The 22,453-nt window shown below is 42.3% G+C and overlaps 1 protein-coding gene across 14 annotated transcripts in view; it reads left to right on the forward strand.

Moving 5' to 3' along the window:
• LOC128691673 (protein lap4) overlaps window positions 1-22,453 on the forward strand; it is an 854,149-nt gene that overhangs the window by 745,560 nt on the left and 86,136 nt on the right. For all 14 annotated transcript variants that reach the window (XM_070088850.1, XM_070088860.1, XM_070088857.1 and 11 more), the window contains one exon: window positions 21,419-21,605. In XM_070088850.1, the coding sequence (XP_069944951.1) occupies window positions 21,419-21,605 (187 nt within the window). The remainder of the gene's footprint in view (window positions 1-21,418; window positions 21,606-22,453) is intronic.

The raw sequence follows: 22,453 nt of genomic DNA on the forward strand, positions 1-22,453 counted from the left end.
AAGGAGTTAGAGTCCACACAGAGGCGGATCAGATCAAGAAAGACATCAGTGGGGATAGGGAGATGAAGAAACCCTTCATGGGCCTTCTCTCTAAGGAAATCAAGGACATCATCAAGAGGGACATTGGTGAAGAGGGACTCAACGTCAAGACTAAGCATCTTACAGGTTGGGAGAGAGCGAACCCGTTCAATGAAGTCTTGAGAGTGACGGAGGTGGGCAGGAGAAAAAGTACCAAGAAAGGGAGTGAGGGTTTTGGCCAGCCAAGAAGCAAGAGAATAAGAGACAGAACCTCTAGAGGATATGATAGGACGAAGAGGAATATCAGGTTTATGAGTTTTGGGAAGGCCATAGAAATAGGGAAGAGAGGGACAGATGACACGAAACCGTTGAACAAGGTCAAAGTCAGGAGGACAGAGGTCGGAGAGAGTCCTTAGTTTTTTGTTGAAAGTTCTCTTGATGCGATCAAGAGGGTTGGAAACGAGAGGAGTGTAGGTGCGTGAGTCAGAGAGCAAGACATCAGCTTTACGGAGGTAATCCTCGCGATCAAGGATAACTACCGAATTACCTTTGTCAGAAGATAGTATGACAATGTTAGTGTTAGATTTAAGAGAAGAAAGGGCAAGTTGGTAACGGCGTGGAAGGTGGTGATTCTTGGAAAACAGACTAACAAGAGCAGGAAGGAGAGCACCACGAAAAGTGGACAAGTCAGGAAGATTACGGAAGCGAGATTGACGAAAGGAATCAAAAGAGCTAATCAGGGAAATACCAGCGCGAGGAGTAGGCGAAGTGGCAAAGGAAAGACCAAAACCAAGAAGTTCAAGCTCATACTGAGAGAGTGAGACAGAAGACAGATTAGTGGATAGTGTAACTTCTCCATCCTCTCCCCTCCTCCCATCTTCCATACACAAACAAGAGTCTTCAATAAAGATAAGCGTGATGTTATTATTGTTTTATACTTGATTTCTCATTCTTTTCTGTATGTAAATCTATATTTAATCTATAAAAAATAATTTTTGTTAATACTTTTGGGTGTCTGGAATGGATTAATTGGATTTACATTATTTCTCATGGGGAAAATGGTTTCGAGTTTCGTGAATTTCAACTTTCGGTAGACTCTGTGGAATGGATTAATCACGAAACACACACATGCACATAACCCTTGCCTGAAATATAAGTGGGCACGAGTAGTGCCCCACTTATATTTCAGGTTAGGTTCCAGGCTACTGCCGGAAAGCAGAACGCCATTTTTTCCACTTATAAATGCATAAAAATGCCAGATAACAAGTTTACACTAGCACACATATTAATTTAACAATAGAACTAGTAGGCATTAAACACTATAAAAAGTATAACACACTCACAGTATAGTGGAGCCCCGAGTTTCATGATTAATCCATTCCAGAGAGTCTGCTGAATGGCGAAATTCACAACTAATGAAACCATTTTCCCCATAAGAAATAATGGAAATCCAATTAATCCGTTTCAGACGCCCAAAAGTATTTAAAAAAAATATTTTTTTTAAAGATTAATATGGATTTACATACAGAAAACAATGGCAAATGAATATAAAGCACTAATAAAATGGATAAATGAACACTTACCTTTGCTGAAGACTTGTTGATGTATGGTAGACAGGAGGGGAGAGGGAGACGAGTTTATTATGCTTCAGTATGACGTTAATATCTCTACAGCTTATTTATCTATCGAATTTCATCTATGACATAAACAATATTAATAACATAGAAACATGATATATATTCTAGAATGAATAAAATGTCATATGTGAGGAGTAAGTGTTGGTGTTTGGTACTTTGCTATGATTTTTTCTTGAATTCTATCATGTTTCTTTCCATCTTTACCAAAGGCCTTACACTAGGAGCTTTCTTTGGGCCGATGGTGGCTTATTTAGCAGTTGCAAGCACAGAAAACAATGGATTATTATGAAATGTATCATATGAACCCGTGGGGTGATAGTCACTCGCCGATAAACAATGGCACACTGAGTGTGAATGGTGCGGGAGACTGGCTTTTTGTGCACACTGACGCTGGGATGCTGCTCCCATGTGTACCAGACGGTTGCCAAATCAAGAAGAAAATCATGAACTGCGAGGCTATATTTTGCCGAAAGTCAGATTTCATGAAAGTCACGGCCGCCGAAAAGCGGGGGTCCACTGTACAACCGTCATACTTACCTTAAAATATTTGTAGTCTTAATGCAGGGTGAAAGGCGAGTTTTATTTGTAGGAAATAGGTCTGGGAGGTATGGTAGCCAGCCAGGTCAGCCCACCCCACCCACATGTAATATGTTACAACATTTAATTAAAGCCTCCCAGAGCCATAAAATACATATACAGTGGACCCTCAGTTATCGGCCATAATCCATTCCAGAAGCTCGGCTTAAAACCAAAATGGCTGAAAAGCAAAATAATATTTCCCTTAAGAATTAATGTAAATACAATTAATCCGTTCCAGACACCCAAAAATATTTACAAAAATAATTTTTTTAAAGTTTAACTATAGTTTTACATACACCAAATAATGAGACCTAAACAAAATAAATACATGAACACTTAAATCAGTATTACATACCTTTATTGAAGACCCTTCTTGGCTTATGGAAGATAGGGAGGAGGAGAGAGGCTTGAGAGTCACTGTACCCCTGCAACTCGATCACTTTGCACACATGTCCTTAATCACTGAAGAAGGCACCTTCTCCCCTCTCTCTTCCTCCTCCTCTGAAGCAATTTTCTCAGTTGTGGTCTATTGCTGTTTTAGATGTAGGTCTTGCAGCTCTACCCTCTACCACCCTCTACCACCATCACAACAACTACCACCCTCTACCACCATCACTACCACCCTCTACCATCACAACCACTACCACTCTCTACCACCATCACAACAACTACCACCCTCTACCACCATCACTACCACTCTCTACCATCACAATCACTACCACCATCAAAACCACTACCACCCTCTACCACCATCACAATCACTACCACCATCACTACCACCCTTTACCACCATCACAACCACCCTCTACCATCACAACCACTACCACCTACCACAATTACTACCACCCTCTACCACCATCACACCCACTACCACCATCACAACCACTACCACCATCACTACCACCCTCTACCACCATCACAACCACTACCACCCTCTACCATCATCACTACCACAACCACCACCATCACTACCACCACCACCCTCTACCACCATCACTACCACCATCACAACCACTGCCACCCTCTACCACTATCACTACCACCATCACAACCACTACCACCCTCTACCACCATCACAACCACTACCACCATCACAACCACTACCACCCTCTACAACCATCACAACTGCTACCACCCTCTACCACCATCACAACCACTACCACCCTTTACCAACATCACAACCACTACCACCCTCTACCACCATCACAACCACTACCACCCTCTACCACCATCATAACCACTACCACCATCACTACCACTCTCTACCATCACAACCACTACCACCTACCACAATCACTACCACCATCAAAACCACTACCACCCTCTACCACCATCACAACCACTACCACCATCACTACCACCATTGCTACCACCCTCTACCACCATCACTACCACCCTCTACTACCATCACAACCACCCTCTACCATCACAACCACTACCACCTACCACAATCACTACCACCCTCTACCACCATCACACCCACTACCACCATCACAACCACTACCACCCTCTACCACCATCACTACCACCCTCTACCACCATCACAACCACTACCACCCTCTGCCACCATCACAACCACTACCACCCTCTACCACCATCACTACCACAACCACCACCATCACTACCACCACCACCCTCTACCACTGTCACTACCACCATCACAACCACTGCCACCCTCTACCACTATCACTACCACCATCACAACCACTACCACCCTCTACCACCATCACAACCACTACCACCCTCTACAACCATCACAACCACTACCACCCTCTACCACCATCACAACCACTACCACCCTTTACCACCATCACAACCACTACCACCCTCTACCACCATCACAACCACTACCACCCTCTACCACCATCACTACCACCCTCTACCACCATCACTACCACCCTCTACCACCATCACAACCACCCTCTGCCACCATCACTACCACCCTCTACCACCATCACTACCACCCTCTACCACCATCACAACCACCCTCTACCACCATCACAACCACTACCACCCTCTACCACCATCACTACCACCACCACCATCACAACCACTACCACCCTCTACCACCATCACTACCACCACCACCATCACAACCACTACCACCCTCTACCACCATCACTACCACCATCACAACCACTACCACCATCTACCACCATCACTACCACCCTCTACCACCACCACTTGTGTACTTTGCTACAATTTCTTTCTTAAATTTTATCGTGTTTCTCACTTTCTTTTACCAAAGGAATTTTACTAGGAACTTTCCTTGGGGCCATGGGTACTTATTTTACAGTTGCACTTAATACATAACCACCAAAAACAATGGATTATAGCGAAATGTTTGTAATGAATGATCAGAAGCTTTCTCACTCACCCAGAGATAGAACCAGACTGACGCACAAGTGGCTGGCGGCAGTGGGTTGATGAGTCCCATATGACTGATAAGCAAAATAACGGCCGATAACCAGAAGCCAAAATACCAGCCAATAACCGAGTTTCCCGATGAACAGAGTGACCAATAACCGAGGGTCCACTTACAGCACATTCATTAATTACCTTAAAATATTTGTAGTCTTAATGTTGGGTAAGAGGTGAGTTTTATTTGTAGAAAGTCAGGTTTGGGAAGTACGGTAGCCAGCCAAGGCTGGCTACCCACACGCAATGTAAACAAACCAGGTTAACACATCTGGTATTTGTTCATGTATGTTTGTATTATACCATAATACAAACACTTTACATTGTGTACAAGTTGTCTCCACATTGACACAGTAGAATAAATAAAGACCAACACTTCCATTCTCATGTACGTTTTAGAAGGAATGATGCTCTGACAAATTATTATTACAAATTATTATTGTAAGTTATTATTATTATTACAAATTATTATTTTTATTTTTTTTTTTTATTATCACACTGGCCGATTCCAACCAAGGCAGGGTGGCCCGAAAAAGAAAAACTTTCACCATCATTCACTCCATCACTGTCTTGCCAGAAGGGTGCTTTACACTACAGTTTTTAAGCTGCAACATTAACACCCCTCCTTCAGAGTGCAGGCACTGTACTTCCCATCTCCAGGACTCAAGTCCGGCCTGCCGGTTTCCCTGAATCCCTTCATAAATGTTACTTTGCTCACACTCCAACAGCACGTCAAGTATTAAAAACCATTTGTCTCCATTCACTCCTATCAAACACGCTCACGCATGCCTGCTGGAAGTCCAAGCCCCTCGCACACAAAACCTCCTTTACCCCCTCCCTCCAACCCTTCCTAGGCCGACCCCTACCCCGCCTTCCTTCCACTACAGACTGATACACTCTTGAAGTCATTCTGTTTCGCTCCATTCTCTCTACATGTCCGAACCACCTCAACAACCCTTCCTCAGCCCTCTGGACAACAGTTTTGGTAATCCCGCACCTCCTCCTAACTTCCAAACTACGAATTCTCTGCATTATATTCACACCACACATTGCCCTCAGACATGACATCTCCACTGCCTCCAGCCTTCTCCTCGCTGCAACATTCATCACCCACGCTTCACACCCATATAAGAGCGTTGGTAAAACTATACTCTCATACATTCCCCTCTTTGCCTCCAAGGACAAAGTTCTTTGTCTCCACAGACTCCTAAGTGCACCACTCACTCTTTTTCCCTCATCAATTCTATGATTCACCTCATCTTTCATAGACCCATCCGCTGACACGTCCACTCCCAAATATCTGAATACGTTCACCTCCTCCATACTCTCTCCCTCCAATCTGATATTCAATCTTTCATCACCTAATCTTTTTGTTATCCTCATAACCTTACTCTTTCCTGTATTCACCTTTAATTTTCTTCTTTTGCACACCCTACCAAATTCATCCACCAATCTCTGCAGCTTCTCTTCAGAATCTCCCAAGAGCACAGTGTGCTCTTGGGAGAATTACCCACTTTAGCATTGAAATCCCCAACCACCATTACTCTCACACTTGATTCAAAACTCCCCATGCATTCACTCAACATTTCCCAAAATCTCTCTCTCTCCTCTACACTTCTCTCTTCTCCAGGTGCATACACGCTTATTATAACCCACTTTTCACATCCAATCTTTATTTTACTCCACATAATCCTTGAATTAATACATTTATAGTCCCTCTTTTCCTGCCATAGCTTATCCTTCAACATTATTGCTACTCCTTCTTTAGCTCTAACTCTATTTGAAACCCCTGACCTAATCCCATTTATTCCTCTCCACTGAAACTCTCCCACCCCCTTCAGCTTTGTTTCACTTAAAGCCAGGACATCCAGCTTCTTCTCATTCATAACATCCACAATCATCTCTTTCTTATCATCTGCACAACATCCACGCACATTCAGACTTCCCACTTTGACAATTTTCTTCTTCTTATTCTTTTTAGTAATCTTTACAGGAAAAGGGGTTACTAGCCCATTGTTCCCGGCATTTTAGTTGACTTTTACAACACGCATGGCTTACGGAGGAAAGATTCTTATTCCACTTCCCCATGGATATGAAAGGAAAATTAATAAGACCAAGAACTATTAAGATAAAATCAAAGAAAACTCAGATGAGTGTGTATAAATAAATGTGTACATGTATGTGTAGTGTGACCTAAGTATATCCACTTCTCTGAGGCTATGGGTCCCACAATTTACACCAGAGGTGGACCCCATTATATATATATATATATATATATATATATATTTATAGGTAGTAGGTTGGTAGACAGCAACCGCCCAGGGAGGTACTACCATCCTGCCAAGTGAGTGTAAAACGAAAGCCTGTAATTGTTTTACATGATGGTAGGATTGCTGGTGTCCTTTTTTCTGTCTCATGAACATGCAAGATTTCAGGTACGTCTTGCTACTTCTACTTACACTTAGGTCACACTACACATACATGTACAAGCACATATATGCACACCCCTCTGGGTTTTCTTCTATTTTCTTTCTAGTTCTTATTCTTGTTTATTTCCTCTTATCTCCATGGGGAAGTGGAACAGAATTCTTCCTCCGTAAGCCATGCGTGTTGTAAGAGGCGACTAAAATGCCGGGAGCAAGGGGCTAGTAACCTCTTCTCCCGTATATATTACTAAATGTAAAAGGAGAAACTTTCGTTTTTCCTTTTGGGCCACCCCGCCTCGGTGGGATACGGCTGGTGTGTTGAAAGAAAGAAATATATATATATATATATATATATATATATATATATATATATATATATATATATTTAGATAAAGGTAGGGAAGTTTTTATTGCATTTATGGATTTAGAAAAGGCATATGATAGAGTGGATAGAGGAGCAATGTGGCAGATGTTGCAAGTATATGGAATAGGTGGTAAGTTACTAAATGCTGTAAAGAGCTTTTATGAGGATAGTGAGGCTCAGGTTAGGGTGTGTAGAAGAGAGGGAGAATACTTCCCGGTAAAAGTAGGTCTTAGACAGGGATGTGTAATGTCACCATGGTTGTTTAATATATTTATAGATGGGGTTGTAAAAGAAGTAAATGCTAGGGTGTTTGGGAGAGGGGTGGGATTAAATTATGGGGAATCAAATTCAAAATGGGAACTGGCACAGTTACTTTTTGCTGATGATACTGTGCTTATGGGAGATTCTAAAGAAAAATTGCAAAGGTTAGTGGATGAGTTTGAGAATGTGTGTAAAGGTAGAAAGTTGAAAGTGAACATAGAAAAGAGTAAGGTGATGAGGGTATCAAATGATTTAGATAAAGAAAAATTGGATATCAAATTGGGGAGGAGGAGTATGGAAGAAGTGAATGTTTTCAGATACTTGGGAGTTGACGTGTCGGCGGATGGATTTATGAAGGATGAGGTTAATCATAGAATTGATGAGGGAAAAAAGGTGAGTGGTGCGTTGAGGTATATGTGGAGTCAAAAAACGTTATCTATGGAGGCAAAGAAGGGAATGTATGAAAGTATAGTAGTACCAACACTCTTATATGGGTGTGAAGCTTGGGTGGTAAATGCAGCAGCGAGGAGATGGTTGGAGGCAGTGGAGATGTCCTGTTTAAGGGCAATGTGTGGTGTAAATATTATGCAGAAAATTCGGAGTGTGGAAATTAGGAGAAGGTGTGGAGTTAATAAAAGTATTAATCAGAGGGCAGAAGAGGGGTTGTTGAGGTGGTTTGGTCATTTAGAGAGAATGGATCAAAGTAGAATGACATGGAAAGCATATAAATCTATAGGGAAAGGAAGGAAGGGTAGGGGTCGTCCTCGAAAGGGTTGGGAAGAGGGGGTAAAGGAGGTTTTGTGGGCAAGGGGCTTGGACTTCCAGCAAGCGTGCATGAGCGTGTTAGATAGGAGTGAATGGAGACGAATGATACTTGGGACCTGACGATCTGTTGGAGTGTGAGCAGGGTAATATTTAGTGAAGGGATTCAGGGAAACCGGTTATTTTCATATAGTCGGACTTGAGTCCTGGAAATGGGAAGTACAATGCCTGCACTTTAAAGGAGGGGTTTGGGATATTGGCAGTTTGGAGGGATATGTTGTGTATCTTTATACGTATATGCTTCTAAACTGTTGTATTCTGAGCACTTCTGCAAAAACAGTGATAATGTGTGAGTGTGGTGAAAGTGTTGAATGATGAAAGTATTTTCTTTTTGGGGATTTTCTTTCTTTTTTTGGGTCACCCTGCCTTGGTGGGAGACGGCCGACTTGTTGAAAAAAAAAAAAATATATATATACATGTATATATATATATATATATATATATATATATATATATATATATATATATATATATATATATATATATATATATATATATATAAACACACACACACACACAGGAAGTGGAACAGTCTGGCAAGTGATGTAGTGGAGGCAGGAACCATACATAGCTTTAAGATGAGGTATGATAAAGCTCAGGGAGCAGGGAGAGAGAGGATTTAATAGCATTCAGTGAAGAGGCAGGGCCAGGAGCTGAGTCTCGACCCCTGCAACCACAGTTAGGTGAGTATACACACACACACACACACACACACACACCTACATATATATATATAAACTCACCCACCCACCCTCACACACGCATTTTTACACAAAGCTGAAGGAGCTAGAGCATCCTAATAGGATAAAAAAAATAGAATATCAAAAGGGAGGATGTAAATGCAAGGGAACCAAGGATAGCTGGTCTGAGAAGGAAGAATGGGCAGAAAGGCTCAAGAATAAAATGGATCAAGAATGGGAAAAAATATTAAATGAACTTTGCAATAATATATTAGAGAAGCTGTCTGCAGAGAGCAAGAAGTAGGAATCACGACCTGTAGCAGCTGAGGCAAAGATACAGAGACTAGAGGAAGAAATGGATGTGCTGAAGCAGGATATAAAGATGAGGTCCGAAAGGAACAAATTGACTGAAATGGGAACATCAGCAGGCAGTGAGTGCACTGAAGGGGGGGATGGAGCTAAGAATTCTTTTGCAGCAGTAATATCAGGTCATCAGGGTGTCTAGGAGATAAGGGAAACAACAAAGAATATGCTTAAATCAAATTCAGAGATATTGAGGGAAAAAAATGGTTAGAAGAGAGAGGTCAATTATTCATGGACTTCAGGAGGCTGAATGGAAGACCTATGATGAAAGAAAGCATTGGGAAGAAAAAAGAGATTAAGATCATCATTGCAATAACAGGAGAGTAGGACATGTCTCGGATAGAAAATTGTCACAGCCTTGGGGGGTATTCAAGGGGAAAAAATTGACCAGTCAAACTGACATTCAAGATGGAAGTGGTATGGAACAGGATACAGCAACAGAAGCCACAGTTAAAGGACTCTCAATATCAACAATTGTGCCTCAGTCGAGACAGAACACAAAAAGAAAGGGAACAACTGAGAGTGAGAACAAGATAAAACCAGGGGAAGGAAAGAGAGACAGGACAGGCAACGACAGACAAGAAAGCTCAGCCTTTGGGGAAACATCAAACAAATGGTTACAGAATTCCCTCAACCCCTGTCACTCCATATCATCCAAACCCAATAACCAGAAACAAACCACACTTCATAGCCCCCCACCCCTCTAAGCACTAATTTCATAATCACAGCAACCTCCCATAATCCCCCCTACCTCCCCCCTCCCCCCCAGCCTGCACCTTCCTCTTCCATCTCCCAAAATACAGTAATGGAAACAAAGCTAAAGGTATGGTACACCAGTGCAGATGGAATAACAAATAAGAGTGAAGAGTGGCAAGAATGAATCACTGATGCATCACCTGACATCATAGCACTAACAGAGACAAAACTTACAGGGGTGATAACAGATACAATCTTTCCACCTGGATATCAGATCCTGAGGAAAGACAGAGAGAACAGAGGAGGGGGAGGAGTAACACTGCTTATCAAAAACCAGTGAAGTTTTGAGGAAATGGGAGGAATGGACAGAAGGGAAACAGACGACTTCATTGTAGGAATACTTCAGTTTGGGGGTCCAAAGGTGATGATAGCAGTGATGTATAACCCACCACTGAACAGCAGGAGGCCAAGACAAGAATATGGTGACTGCAATAGGGCAATGGTGGATACACTAGCTGAAATGGCCAGTAGAGCTCATATGGGTAGGACAAAATTACTCATAATGGGGGATTTCAATCATAAAGAAATTGACTGGGAAAACTTAGAGCCACATGAGAGACCAGAAACATGGAGGACTAAGATGTTGGAGACTATATTGGAGAACTTTATGCACCAACATGTTAGGAATACAACCGGAGAGAGAGGAGAGGATGTTGCAGCAAGGCTGGATCTCATATTCACCTTGAATAGTTCAGACATAAGGGATATCACACACAAAAGACCCCTTGGCACTAGTGATCATGATGTCCTGAGTTTTGAATACCTTGTAGAATTAACACTGGAGAACGCAGCAGCAAGAGAAGAATGAGAGAAGCCAAACTTCAAAAAAGGGGACTACATAGGCATGAGAAGTTTCCTGCATGAAGTGCTGTGGGAAAGAACTAGAGGGAAAGACAGTAAATGAAATGATGGAACTAGTGACTACTAAGTGCAGGGAGGCAGAGGAGAGGTTCATACCAAAGGGCAACAGAAAAAATGGTAAGACTAGAGTGAGCCCATGGTTTAACTGGAAGTATAAAGAGGCCAAAGCCAAGTGTGCTAGAGCATGGAAAAGGTATAGAAGACAAAGGACTCAAGAAAACAAGAAGTTGAGCAGAAGAACCAGAAACGAATATGCAGGGATAACAAGAGAGGCCCAGAGGCAATACGAGAACGACATAGCATCAAAAGCCAGATCTGAACCAAAGTTGTTATACAGTCACATTAGGAGAAAAACAACAGTCAAGGACCAGGTAATCAGGCTAAGGAAAGGAGGAGGGGAGCTCACAAAGAGTGACCAGGAAGTATGTGATGAACTTAACACAAGATTTAGAGAAGTATTCACAATAGAGACAGGAATGCTTCTGGCAAACCGTGGAGGTAGGGTGCACCAGCAGGTGCTGGACACAGCACACATAACCAAGGAAGAGGTGAAGAAACTGCTAGATGAACTAGATACCTCAAAGGCGGTGGGCCCAGATAACATATCTCCATGGATACTGAGAGAGGGAGGAGAGGACCTGTGTGTACTGCTAGCAGAAATCTTCAGTAATTCTATCAAAACTAGGCAACTGCCTGAGGCATGGAAGACAGCAAATGTAGTTCCAATTTTTATGAAAGGAGACAGACAAGCAGCATTAAACTACAGACCAGTGACACTGACTTGTATAGTATGTAAAGTCATGTTAAAGATTATCAGGAGAAGAGTGGTGAAACACATTGAAAAGACTGGGATCATACATGACAATCAGCACCGCTTCAGAGATGGAAAATCCTGTGTCACAAATCTACTCGAGTTCTATGATAAGGTAACAGCAGTAAAACAGGAGAGAGAGGGATGGGTAGATTGTATCTTTTTGGACTGCAAGAAGGCTTTTGACACAGTACCACACAAGAGACTGGTGCAAAAATTAGAGGAGCAGGCAGGAATATTAGGGAAAATACTGCAACGGATCAAGGAATACCTGACAGGAAGGAAACAACGAGTGTTGGTACTTGATGAAGTGTCAGAGTGGGAACATGTGTCAAGTGGGGTTCCACAAGTGTCAGTCCTAAGTCTGGTGCTGTTTCTTGTATACATGAATGACATAATGGAAGGAATAGATTCAGAAGTATCACTTTCACTGATGATGTGAAACTGATGAGAATACAAGTGGGTGAGGATCAGTTAAGATTACAAGGGGATCTGGACAGACTACAAGTCTGGTCTGACAAATGAAGATTGTCAGATTGAAGATTGGGGAAGGACACAGAAGACTGCAGATGGAGTACAGGTTAGGGGGATAAAAGCTGCAAATGTCACTTAAAAGGATCTTGGGGTAAGCATTATAATGAACATGTCCCCTGAGGCACACATCAATCAAATAACTGCTGCAGCATATGGGCGCTTGGCAAACCTAAGATTAGTATTTAGACATCTGAGTAAGGAGTCATTCACGACATTGTACACCGTGTAGGTCAAGGCAATACTGGAGTATGCAGCACCAGTATGGAACCCACACATAGTCAAACATGCTACAAAAGTGGAGAAAGTGCAAAAATTTGCAACAAGATTAGTCCTGGAACTGAGGGGTATGTCTTAGGAGAGGTTAAGGGAACTCAACCTGATGACACTAGAGGATAGGAGGGATGGCGGGGAACATGATAACTACATATAAAATACTAAGAGGAATTGATGAGGTGGACAGGGCTTGAATGTTTCAGAGATGGAATGCAGAAACAAGGGGCCACAATTGAAAGCTGAAAACCCAGATGAGTCATAGGGATGTTAGGAAGTATTTCTTTAGCCTTAGAGTTGTCAGGAAGTGGAATAATCAGAAGAGAGAAGTAGTGGAAGCAAGTTCCATACATAGCTTTAAGAAGAGGTATGATAAAGCTCATGGAGCTTTACCATTAAAGTATGTTCCTCACTAAGTGAGGAACATACTTTAATGGTAGTGGGTTGGTGTCAGCCATCTTTGATAGTGTTTTAATGTCACCTTTGCACCATTTATAACATTTCTGGTATATTTTTAAATGTTAGTACAGTAATGTACTGTATATTGTAAACAGAGTAGAGGAAATCAGCTCTAATATACATTATTTAGGTATGCATGCTGGTCAGAGAGCTCGTTATTTTGTGATTCTGTGAAAAAATCACTTTCATGATGTGAAAGATCATTTATGTGATTGTATAGCCAGTGTTTTGTATCATGCAGCCTGGCTCAAGTACTTAGAAATTTATGCATACTATTGTTGCTGGATAAAAGGACATGTTGCATTCATTCTTGTATATTGGTATAGGTATTTCACAGTGTATGGACATATAATATTTATGAGTTTTATTTGGCAAAATGGCTGTGCAATTTGAGACTGATGGGAGAATTAGCAGGTGTACAGTATTTAAGCTCTTATTTATATTTTATTCATCATTAGTAAAATATTTAATATATTTTCCTTAATATCATGCCTTTCTTTAACCCTTTAACTGTCAGGTCATAGATCAACGCATCCCCACTAGCTTGTCAATCAACGCACTTTTCTTCCTGTATTCAAATTTGGCACCAGAGGCCTGATAAGCCTAGGCAGTAGACAATGGGTCTGCACACTTGGTGAATGCTGTATTAAAAGAATTCTGGGACCCCTTAGTACCTTGTGGGAGCACAAGTTCATTTGAGCAGCAGCAGGCAGACAATGGGTCATATACCACCCACTCCACCATGCATGGCCTCCACTCTTGTCCCATGCCACAGGTTCAGCATGCACCATCAGACCATAAATGGGACTGGGAAGAATGTGCAATATTCGTGCCATATCCTTTCAATTTTTATACCACTGGTAGTTGCATCCTTCCAGAATGTCCTATCACTAACGAGTCCCCCGAGTTATTAGAGTACTTTCAACTGTACTTTGATGAGCCACTCGTGAACCTGATCAGCCAGATGAACAGGTGTTAAATGCGTTGCATAATCATCACGGCTACCCAGGTAGAAAGATACAGCTATGGCCAAAATGTATCTATTCCTTGCCACAGCCATCTGTATGCTTCATGTATATAAGACAGTTTAGCACAGTACTGGTCCACAGACTACTACATTACCCCAATCTTCCATGACCTCTTCCCATGCAACAGATTCACGTTGTTGGTATGAATGTTGCCCTTCTTAAACAGGAATACATCCATCAGCAATAACCCTAATGAAAATAAGTCACCGACTTTTTTTTGGATTATCCTAGGTTATTTACACATACATTTCTATGCATGATAATTGTTTACTATGTGTACCAGTACACTGTTCCAGGGGACTGTTCAAATAATGAGTTCTCTGAATATTGAATCAATTTTTCCCATAAGAAATAATGTAAACTGGATTAATCTGTTCCATACCCCCAAAAAATTACCAATTATAAAACATTTTAAGTGAAAATATTTTTTATTTAAACTTGTATAATATTTGCATACATAAAATCATGCATGAAAACTAGAAAAACAATAAATACATGAAATAAATTAAAATTTAACTGTACTTTACCTTTACTGAGGAGTGCTGATGGCTTAAGAGATAGGTAGAGATGTTATTGTTTGGGAAGGGTGTCACTTTCCATAAAAACATCAGGTAACTGCCTGTCTGGTGGTTTTTCTCTTTCTGTCTCTGTGTAGTAGCACTTGAAGATGATGGGGGATTCACTAGCATTTGATTTTTTTTCTTTGCTAAAGAATCTGACCAGTGTTTTCTTCTTTTAACAACTTTTAAAAATTATCTAAAGTGGTCATCAACATTGTCATTGAATTAGTTGATGCTCCTATTTACAACAGTTATGTTACAATGCCATTTTTTCACCAGGCTCTGTGTTGAGCCCAATGGTAACACAGTTCCTTAATTTCTGCACTGGAAATGTTGCCCTTACTGCTTCTCTCCTCTGAGGAAGAAGAAATTTCCTCAACCATTTCTTGCTGCTCCTTGTGCAGGTCTTGAAGTTCTTCTATGGTGAGCTCATTCTTGTGATCCTCCACCAACTCCTCTACATCTTCAGGGTCCATTTCCAAGCCCATGGACTAGTCCAGAAAAATAACATCCTTCACCACAGGCTCTGCCTCAGAGCCTTCAAAATCTGACTGACACACGATTAAGAACTTGTTAATGTTGCAGTTTAAAAACTGTAGTGTAAAGCACCCTTCTGGCAAGACAGTGATGGAGTGAATGATGGTGAAAGTTTTTCTTTTTTGGGCCACCCTGCCTTGGTGGGAATCGGCCAGTGTGATAATAAAAAAAAAAAATAATAAATATTTTAAATTCCTTAACAAACTTTTCAGCCTCATCTCTGTTAGCACTGGCAGTCACCCCATGCCTTACTACACTATGAATCCAACTCCTTTTTTTAAACCTATCAAACCAGCCCCTACTTGCCTTAAGTTCATCACTTTCAGCAGGGTGTCCCTGTTCAAGGGGGTATCCTTGGCACAGTGAAGAGGCTCTTGGTCAGAGGAATTAGACCTTTTGGTCTCCTTCCTTAGACCGAACCTAATTACCCCTCAGTACCCTCTTCCCTATCCCACCCTTCCCATGCTCCTCCCCTTTTTACCCTTTCCCCCCCTCTCCCCACCTCCCCTTGTTTCCCGTCCCATTTGGGATCCTCCCCTTGGGCATTACGGTTTCTAGGTAGGGGGAAGTGTGCCGGGGTTCATCCCACTCCATGGGGTCCCTCGGGGGTGGTGTGGTTTGCCATGGAATCTGAATTGTCTGAAGGTGCCCTGCTCCCTTCCTGGATTTACAAAAAGTGAGTGGAGTGCCCTTCAGATAATAGGTGTATCTCTGGAAGCTGCCTGTCGGTTTTGGGAGGTGGCAGCCAAAGGAGGTATGCTTTGTGGTGGGTTTCCGACCACCCTTTCTTTTGTCTGCCAAGGTGGCTCGGTAGATATGAGGCTGCTATCCCAGAGCGCTGGTTTATTGGCATGAAGGGAAGGGTATGGCACGTGTTCCACGCTGCATCTTCACTGCCCATGGGCTCGAGGCTTTCTTGGATGAGGGTGTGAACTTCCAGCCCTTCCGTGCCTCCTAGTGACTGTTCCTCCACCATCCCTCTTTTTTTTCTCTCCTTCTTTCTTTTTTGTAAAAATAACAATGAAGGAGATATCATGGAAGAATCACTTTTATTATGGAGTCTTCACCTAATGAAACCCTTCCTCCTCCCAGATCCCTTTCTGATCCTACACCCTGTTCTGACCCGACTTCGTTATTGGTCCATTCTCTCGACTCTTCTCATACCCCTGTACCTTCTGCCGGTGACACTTCATCACCTGCTTCGGGTGCTGCGGCATCACCCATTTCGGTCCTTGCCGCTACTTCTAGTACGCCTTTCACAATGCATCTGGCTTCCCAGAATATGGTGCGATGGTTTTTGGATCGCCTGCCTCCCTCGGGTCAGACCACCCGCGGTACTACTCCTAAGCATCCAAGACAACCTACTGATGACAGTTTGTCGATGCTCACTCAGAAACGACCTACATGACACTCACTACCTTTGCATACCGGGCTAACGAGTGCATAATGGACAAAATTCATTTCTTTACAAATGAAGTCTCAAATCATGGAATTGGTAAAACTTTTAAGGCACGTTGGCCAAAATATATCTTTCCACGCTCTTTGAAGTGGTGCACATGTCGTAACTACAGAATTCAGAGCAAGCGCATGCTGTCTCCCGCATCACTTCCATTGATAACATACCAGTCACCGTCCATAAGCATGCTACTCTTAATTTTTGCAGTGGTACTTTGGTCTTACCGCGTACCATTGTACAGTGTGATTTTTTTGTCTTGCGGCGATGATATTTTGGAACAATTAGTCCTTCAAAACTTCCCTATTCTTAAGGTAGATACGTATATCCTGCCTGCTTGTGGGCAGGATATACGTATCTACCTTAAGTAACAATGCTCGTTTAACCTTCGACTGATGTGAACCTCCGTCCTCTTGTCTGTATTGCGGGCCATCATTTAGAGGTCCATCAAGTAGTTCCCACTCCCCAACAGTGTCGTAACTGCTGGCATTTTGGGCACCCCGCTGAACACTGCAGATCTGCAGTGGAATGCCCAATCTGTGGTACAGCGGATCATTCCAATACATCTTGTAGTCTTCCCCCCCCTCTTGTCTCAGTTGCAAGGAACCTCAGCCTTCCTTTTCCCACCATTGTCAGGTCTATCGTAATGAACTTACGCTATGGCAGTATCTCAGCTCCGCTTTCAATGAAAACTTCCTCGTGTCCCACATGCTCGAGTAGCCCGTAGACCTCCAACCTCGACAATCCTCCCGCCTCCCAATCCCTCTGCGTCCATGGCTCCTGGGGTCACCCCAGTTTCTAATGCTTTTGCAGTTTTATCTTTTGACACTCCTACCTCTGCACAACTTTCTACTTCTTCATCTCGCTCACTCACTTCTCAGTCTACTAGACCTCGCAGACTTACAATTTCTTCGCGTCCATCTCCTGTACAGAATCTATCTTCTACCTCGGAGATTAGTTCTCACCCCCTTTCCAGCTCTCACACAAAGGTGGAGGCTCACTCCCCCCCCCTAGTGTAGTTCCCTCTTCCCCTGGTCCCCCCCTTCCTCTCTTCTACCATAGTTGCCCTCCAACCTCCTTCCTCTCCTGCTACACTGCAGAACTCTTCTTCCCCACCCAACACATCTCTCCAGGCTCATACTCCCCACCCTCCTCAGACCTCTTTGGTTGCCTCCATAGTTACTCCGACCTTTACTTGCAATGCCTCTCCTGTCTCTGACATCATGGCATCATCAGCTTCCTTATCAACTGAAACGTTAGATGCTATCTCCAGCTATACAGAGGAGACAACACCCCTGATGGAAACCAACAAGCCTCCATCTACCCCTTCTATTTCACGACCCATACAACAATCTATTCCTCCACAATATTCTAATTCTTCCTTGCTTACATGCTTACTGTTACCCCCACACGGTAACTTTACTGATCCTAAAAAGGTTTTATCGTTTCTTATTGTTGTCATTTTATTTTTGTACATAATGTCTTTTTTACAATGGAATATTTGTGGCGTTAGGGACAACCAAGGAGAACTCCAATTGTTGCTCTCCCAGTTGTCCCCAGTATGCGTTGGGTTGCAAGAGCCCAAAATTTGTTCTGCTGTCATTCGCCTCGTTTCGGGCTACTTGCTGATACATTCTTCCAATCCTTTACCTGACGAATCTTTTAATGAAAACGTGCTTCTTATACGCGTTGATATACTATATCAACAAGTTTTTATTTGTTCCCCGCTGCATTATACTGCAGCTCATATTTATTTACACTGATGGTTTACAGATTGCTCTCTTTATCTGTCTCCCTCCCTTGCATTTTGTATCTCTGATATCGCATTTTTAATTTCATCTCTACTACCGCCCATATTGTTGTTGGGTGATTTTAACGCTCGCCATCACCTGTGAGGAGGGTCCCACTGCGACTCGTGGTGATCAGTTGGAGACTCTTCTTGCTTTTCATCCTTTTCATGTTTTAAACATGGGTGCTCCTACCCGTTTTGACTCTCGTACTCGGTCTCTCTCCTTCATTGATCTTTCTACCTGTTACTTGCCCATTGCACTTAATTTCGCATGGTCTGTTCTTCCAGATTTACACGATAGTGATCACTTTCAGATCCTTCTTACTTCTTCTATGTATGCCCGACTGTTTCGTAGCCCTCGTTGGCAACTACTCTTTTTCTCTTGGCTATAAACGACCTACCTTCTGTTCTTCCTTCGTATATTTGGTCGTCACTGTGTTGATGACTTCGCTCTAGCTTACCCGGGCGCTGACTGTCGAATAGTAGCAACCTCCCTTCAGGTTGTGATAGAGTCTCCCATTGGACCACTTCTCACAGCTTTAAATTTTCTAGTACGAAAACCTGGTTCGTTACCTTCACTAGACATCCTCTGATTCCGGATACTCCCTTGTACTCACACAGTTCACGTATTCCGGCATGTGATACGGTCAAGTTTCTGGACCTGCTCTTTGATCGCCGGCTGACATGGAGACCACACATTTCTTCTTTATAGACAACTTGCCATGGTCGGCTAAATCTCTTTAAAGTTCTTGCGCATCATTCATGGGAAGCAGATCGTCGCACTCTCCTCCGTTTGCATTCCACCCTAATCTTGTCCAAGCTGGATTATGGTGACCAAATATATTATGCAGCCTCTCCTGCAACTCTGTCTTAGTTAGATCACCAAGGTCTCCGTCTGTGCCTTGGTGCCTTTCATTCATCCCCTGTTGAGAGCCTCTATGCAGAAGCAAATATTCCAACCCTGTTTGATTGCTGTGATGCTCATTGCCTTTGCTGTTATATTCGATCTCATGACCTCCACAATCCTTACATATATAGGATGGTCACTGATGTTAGTAGACATTCTTTATTTGTTCGTCGCCCCTGCTTACTCTGCCCCTTTTCTCTCTGCCTCCATTCGCTCTTGCCTTCTCTTCACTTACCACCTTTCTATGTTCATGCAGCATCTCACTTTTCCCTGCCCCCATGGGAAGTTCCAGCTGTTCTTGTCTGTTCTTTCCCATTGCCATGCGCGAAAGTCCAACTACCTACGGTGGCTTCCCGCTCTCTTTTTCTTGACCACTTCCGCTCTCACATTCTCATGCCATCACAGTGTACACCGATGGTTCTAAGTCTTCTGTCGGTGTTGGATTCACAGCAGTGTTTCCGGACGGTGTTGTGCGAGGACATTTATCCTCGGCTAGCATTTTTATGGCTGAATTGTATGCCATTCTAGTAGCACTTATCCATATAGCATCTATGCCTGTGTCACCATTTGTGGTTGTTTCAAACTCCCTTAGTGCATTACAGGCTATAAAAAAATTTGATACACCTCACCCCCTAGTTCTTCATATCCAACTTTTGGCTTTGCTGTATCTTTAGCAAACACAAAGATATTGTGTTTTGCTGGGTCCCTGGTCATGTTATGTACAGGGCAATGAACAGGCAGACACTGCTGTGCAGTCAACAGTACATGACCTCCCAGTTTCACATAGAGGTGTTCCATTCACAGACTGTTTCACTGAAATTGCTACCCACCTTCACACCTGTTGGCAACAACGTTCCTCTCTGTGAGTATTGTCAAGTTCCAGTATTTGTTAGCCACATTCTGTTGGACTGTCCACTCTATCAACGAGCACACACAATTTACCTCCAACGTTGTCTGCACTCCACTGCCCTTTCTTTACCTTCTCTTCTTGCTGATGGACCCTCCTTTAATCCAGACTCTCTCATTGACTTTTTGACAGCGACCGATTTACTACACAAACTGACGATGATGCCTCTAGCACTCTCTGTCCTTTCTACCTGACACTCTAGCTAACCTCTACCCCTGCACTATCCACTGCCCTACTGCACTCCATACCCTAATAATCATCCCTCTCCCTCTTGCCACCCATTTTCCCTGCATCTTTCCCTCCCCAGCTGCGCTGTATAACCCTTGCGGTTTGGCACTGGTGCATTGCACCATCAGCAATGTGGGGTGCCACTTTGTCTGACACTGAGCTTCAAGGAGTTTCATAAACTTGAGCCTGTACAACCCTAGTAGGTTTAGCACTTCTTTTTTTTATTATAATAATAATAATAAACTCGAACACCTCTAAAAATATTGCCTTGAATTATAAATAATTTGTATACATTTGTAGACAAGGCAGGCGGACATGTTCACCTGTCAATGTGTGTGTGTGTGTGTGTGTGTGATTGTTTCATTACTATTTCCGTACCTAATATTTGTGCCAAAACACCCATTGGCTATGAAATCACAAGATCTACTCTCAGTTGTAAATATTAGAACAAAACTACGTAAATTAAAAACAAGAAAAAGGGCGTTATCTGAAAGATTTCTGCAAGGTGGACTCCATGTTGCTGTCCCTGTTGATGTCCAGTGCAAACTTCACTTCCTTTTTATCTCAGTCAATATTATAGAAAAAATATTTATTAAAACACCTAGAAAATTAAACTTTTTTTTAATTTGAAGTGCTAGCAGAGATGTGTTGCTCTGGGCCCTGACAGTTAAGAGGTTAATATGCATGGGTAGAGGATAATCTGTGTACGGTATGTCTTACTTTATTTATTTTTAAATACTAATCAATTAGATCGACGAGTAGCAGGCATGACAGCAGAAGAGCTAGCCAACCTTTCACGTTTAGATGATGTTGAGGAAATGGCAGATGACTTGGCACAGCAGTTTGGTGTGAACAGTGAATATGATCACCGGAAGTACAACGACCATGACCTTAAGGAAGGACTAAGAGAAACAAATGATAAAGAAGAAACAAAAAGGTAAATTATACCTTTAAGTTTTGGTTAATGGTGTAAGAATTTTGATGTGTAACTCCAAAAGTTTTCTATCCAGTTTTATACTTTTGTTATCATTACCTTCAGAAAAAGATTCTCTAACATTTCAGAAGGAAAAATAACTAATTTTTTAAATTTAACTAATTATATTAAATTTAGCACTTTCATAATCTTACTTCAACTGTGCAGCTGCTTAAGTTCTGGTTATAGTCTGCTTAAAATGCTTTGCACAACCAGGATTTTTTCAAAATGTACAAAATCGCATTCTAATTTTGTAATAATTATGTGCATTTTTTGGAGCCATCTGACCTTGGTGGGAGATGGGTAGTGTGGCAGTTCTGAAAATAAGAAGTTAAGTTCCGTAAATCGGAAATCATTTGACCCACTGGACTATAACACATATATACAGTTCTGAATTTGATGGATTTTGTCTGAAAATAATTAAATCAAGGTTTTTCCTGTATCATTGTATCATTGGTACTGGTTTAGAAAGACACGTAAACAAACACTATGATATATTTATTAGAAAAAGTTTCGGTCCTGGGACCTTGATCACTTCTAACATACAGAGGTAGAAAGACATTATATATAGGCAGAGAGTGAGGTGTGAGTGACACATGGTGACCTGAAGAATGCCATGTTGGGATGAGGACAGATAGACGATGAGATCATGTGACTCCTGTGTTGTTGGGTTGGTGGTGCTTAGCCTGCTTGAGTATCATGTATGCTAATGTTTTAGAAATTTTGTGGTTTCCAATGTTATGTTCTGTTGTGTCGGTGACAGCGATTAGTGAGGCTTCTAGGCAGCCGTTGGCGTCTGAGGTCTGGTTTGG

The sequence above is a fragment of the Cherax quadricarinatus genome, chromosome 26 (assembly GCF_038502225.1).
Source record: "Cherax quadricarinatus isolate ZL_2023a chromosome 26, ASM3850222v1, whole genome shotgun sequence".
In the NCBI taxonomy this organism is placed as follows: Eukaryota; Metazoa; Arthropoda; class Malacostraca; order Decapoda; family Parastacidae; genus Cherax; species Cherax quadricarinatus.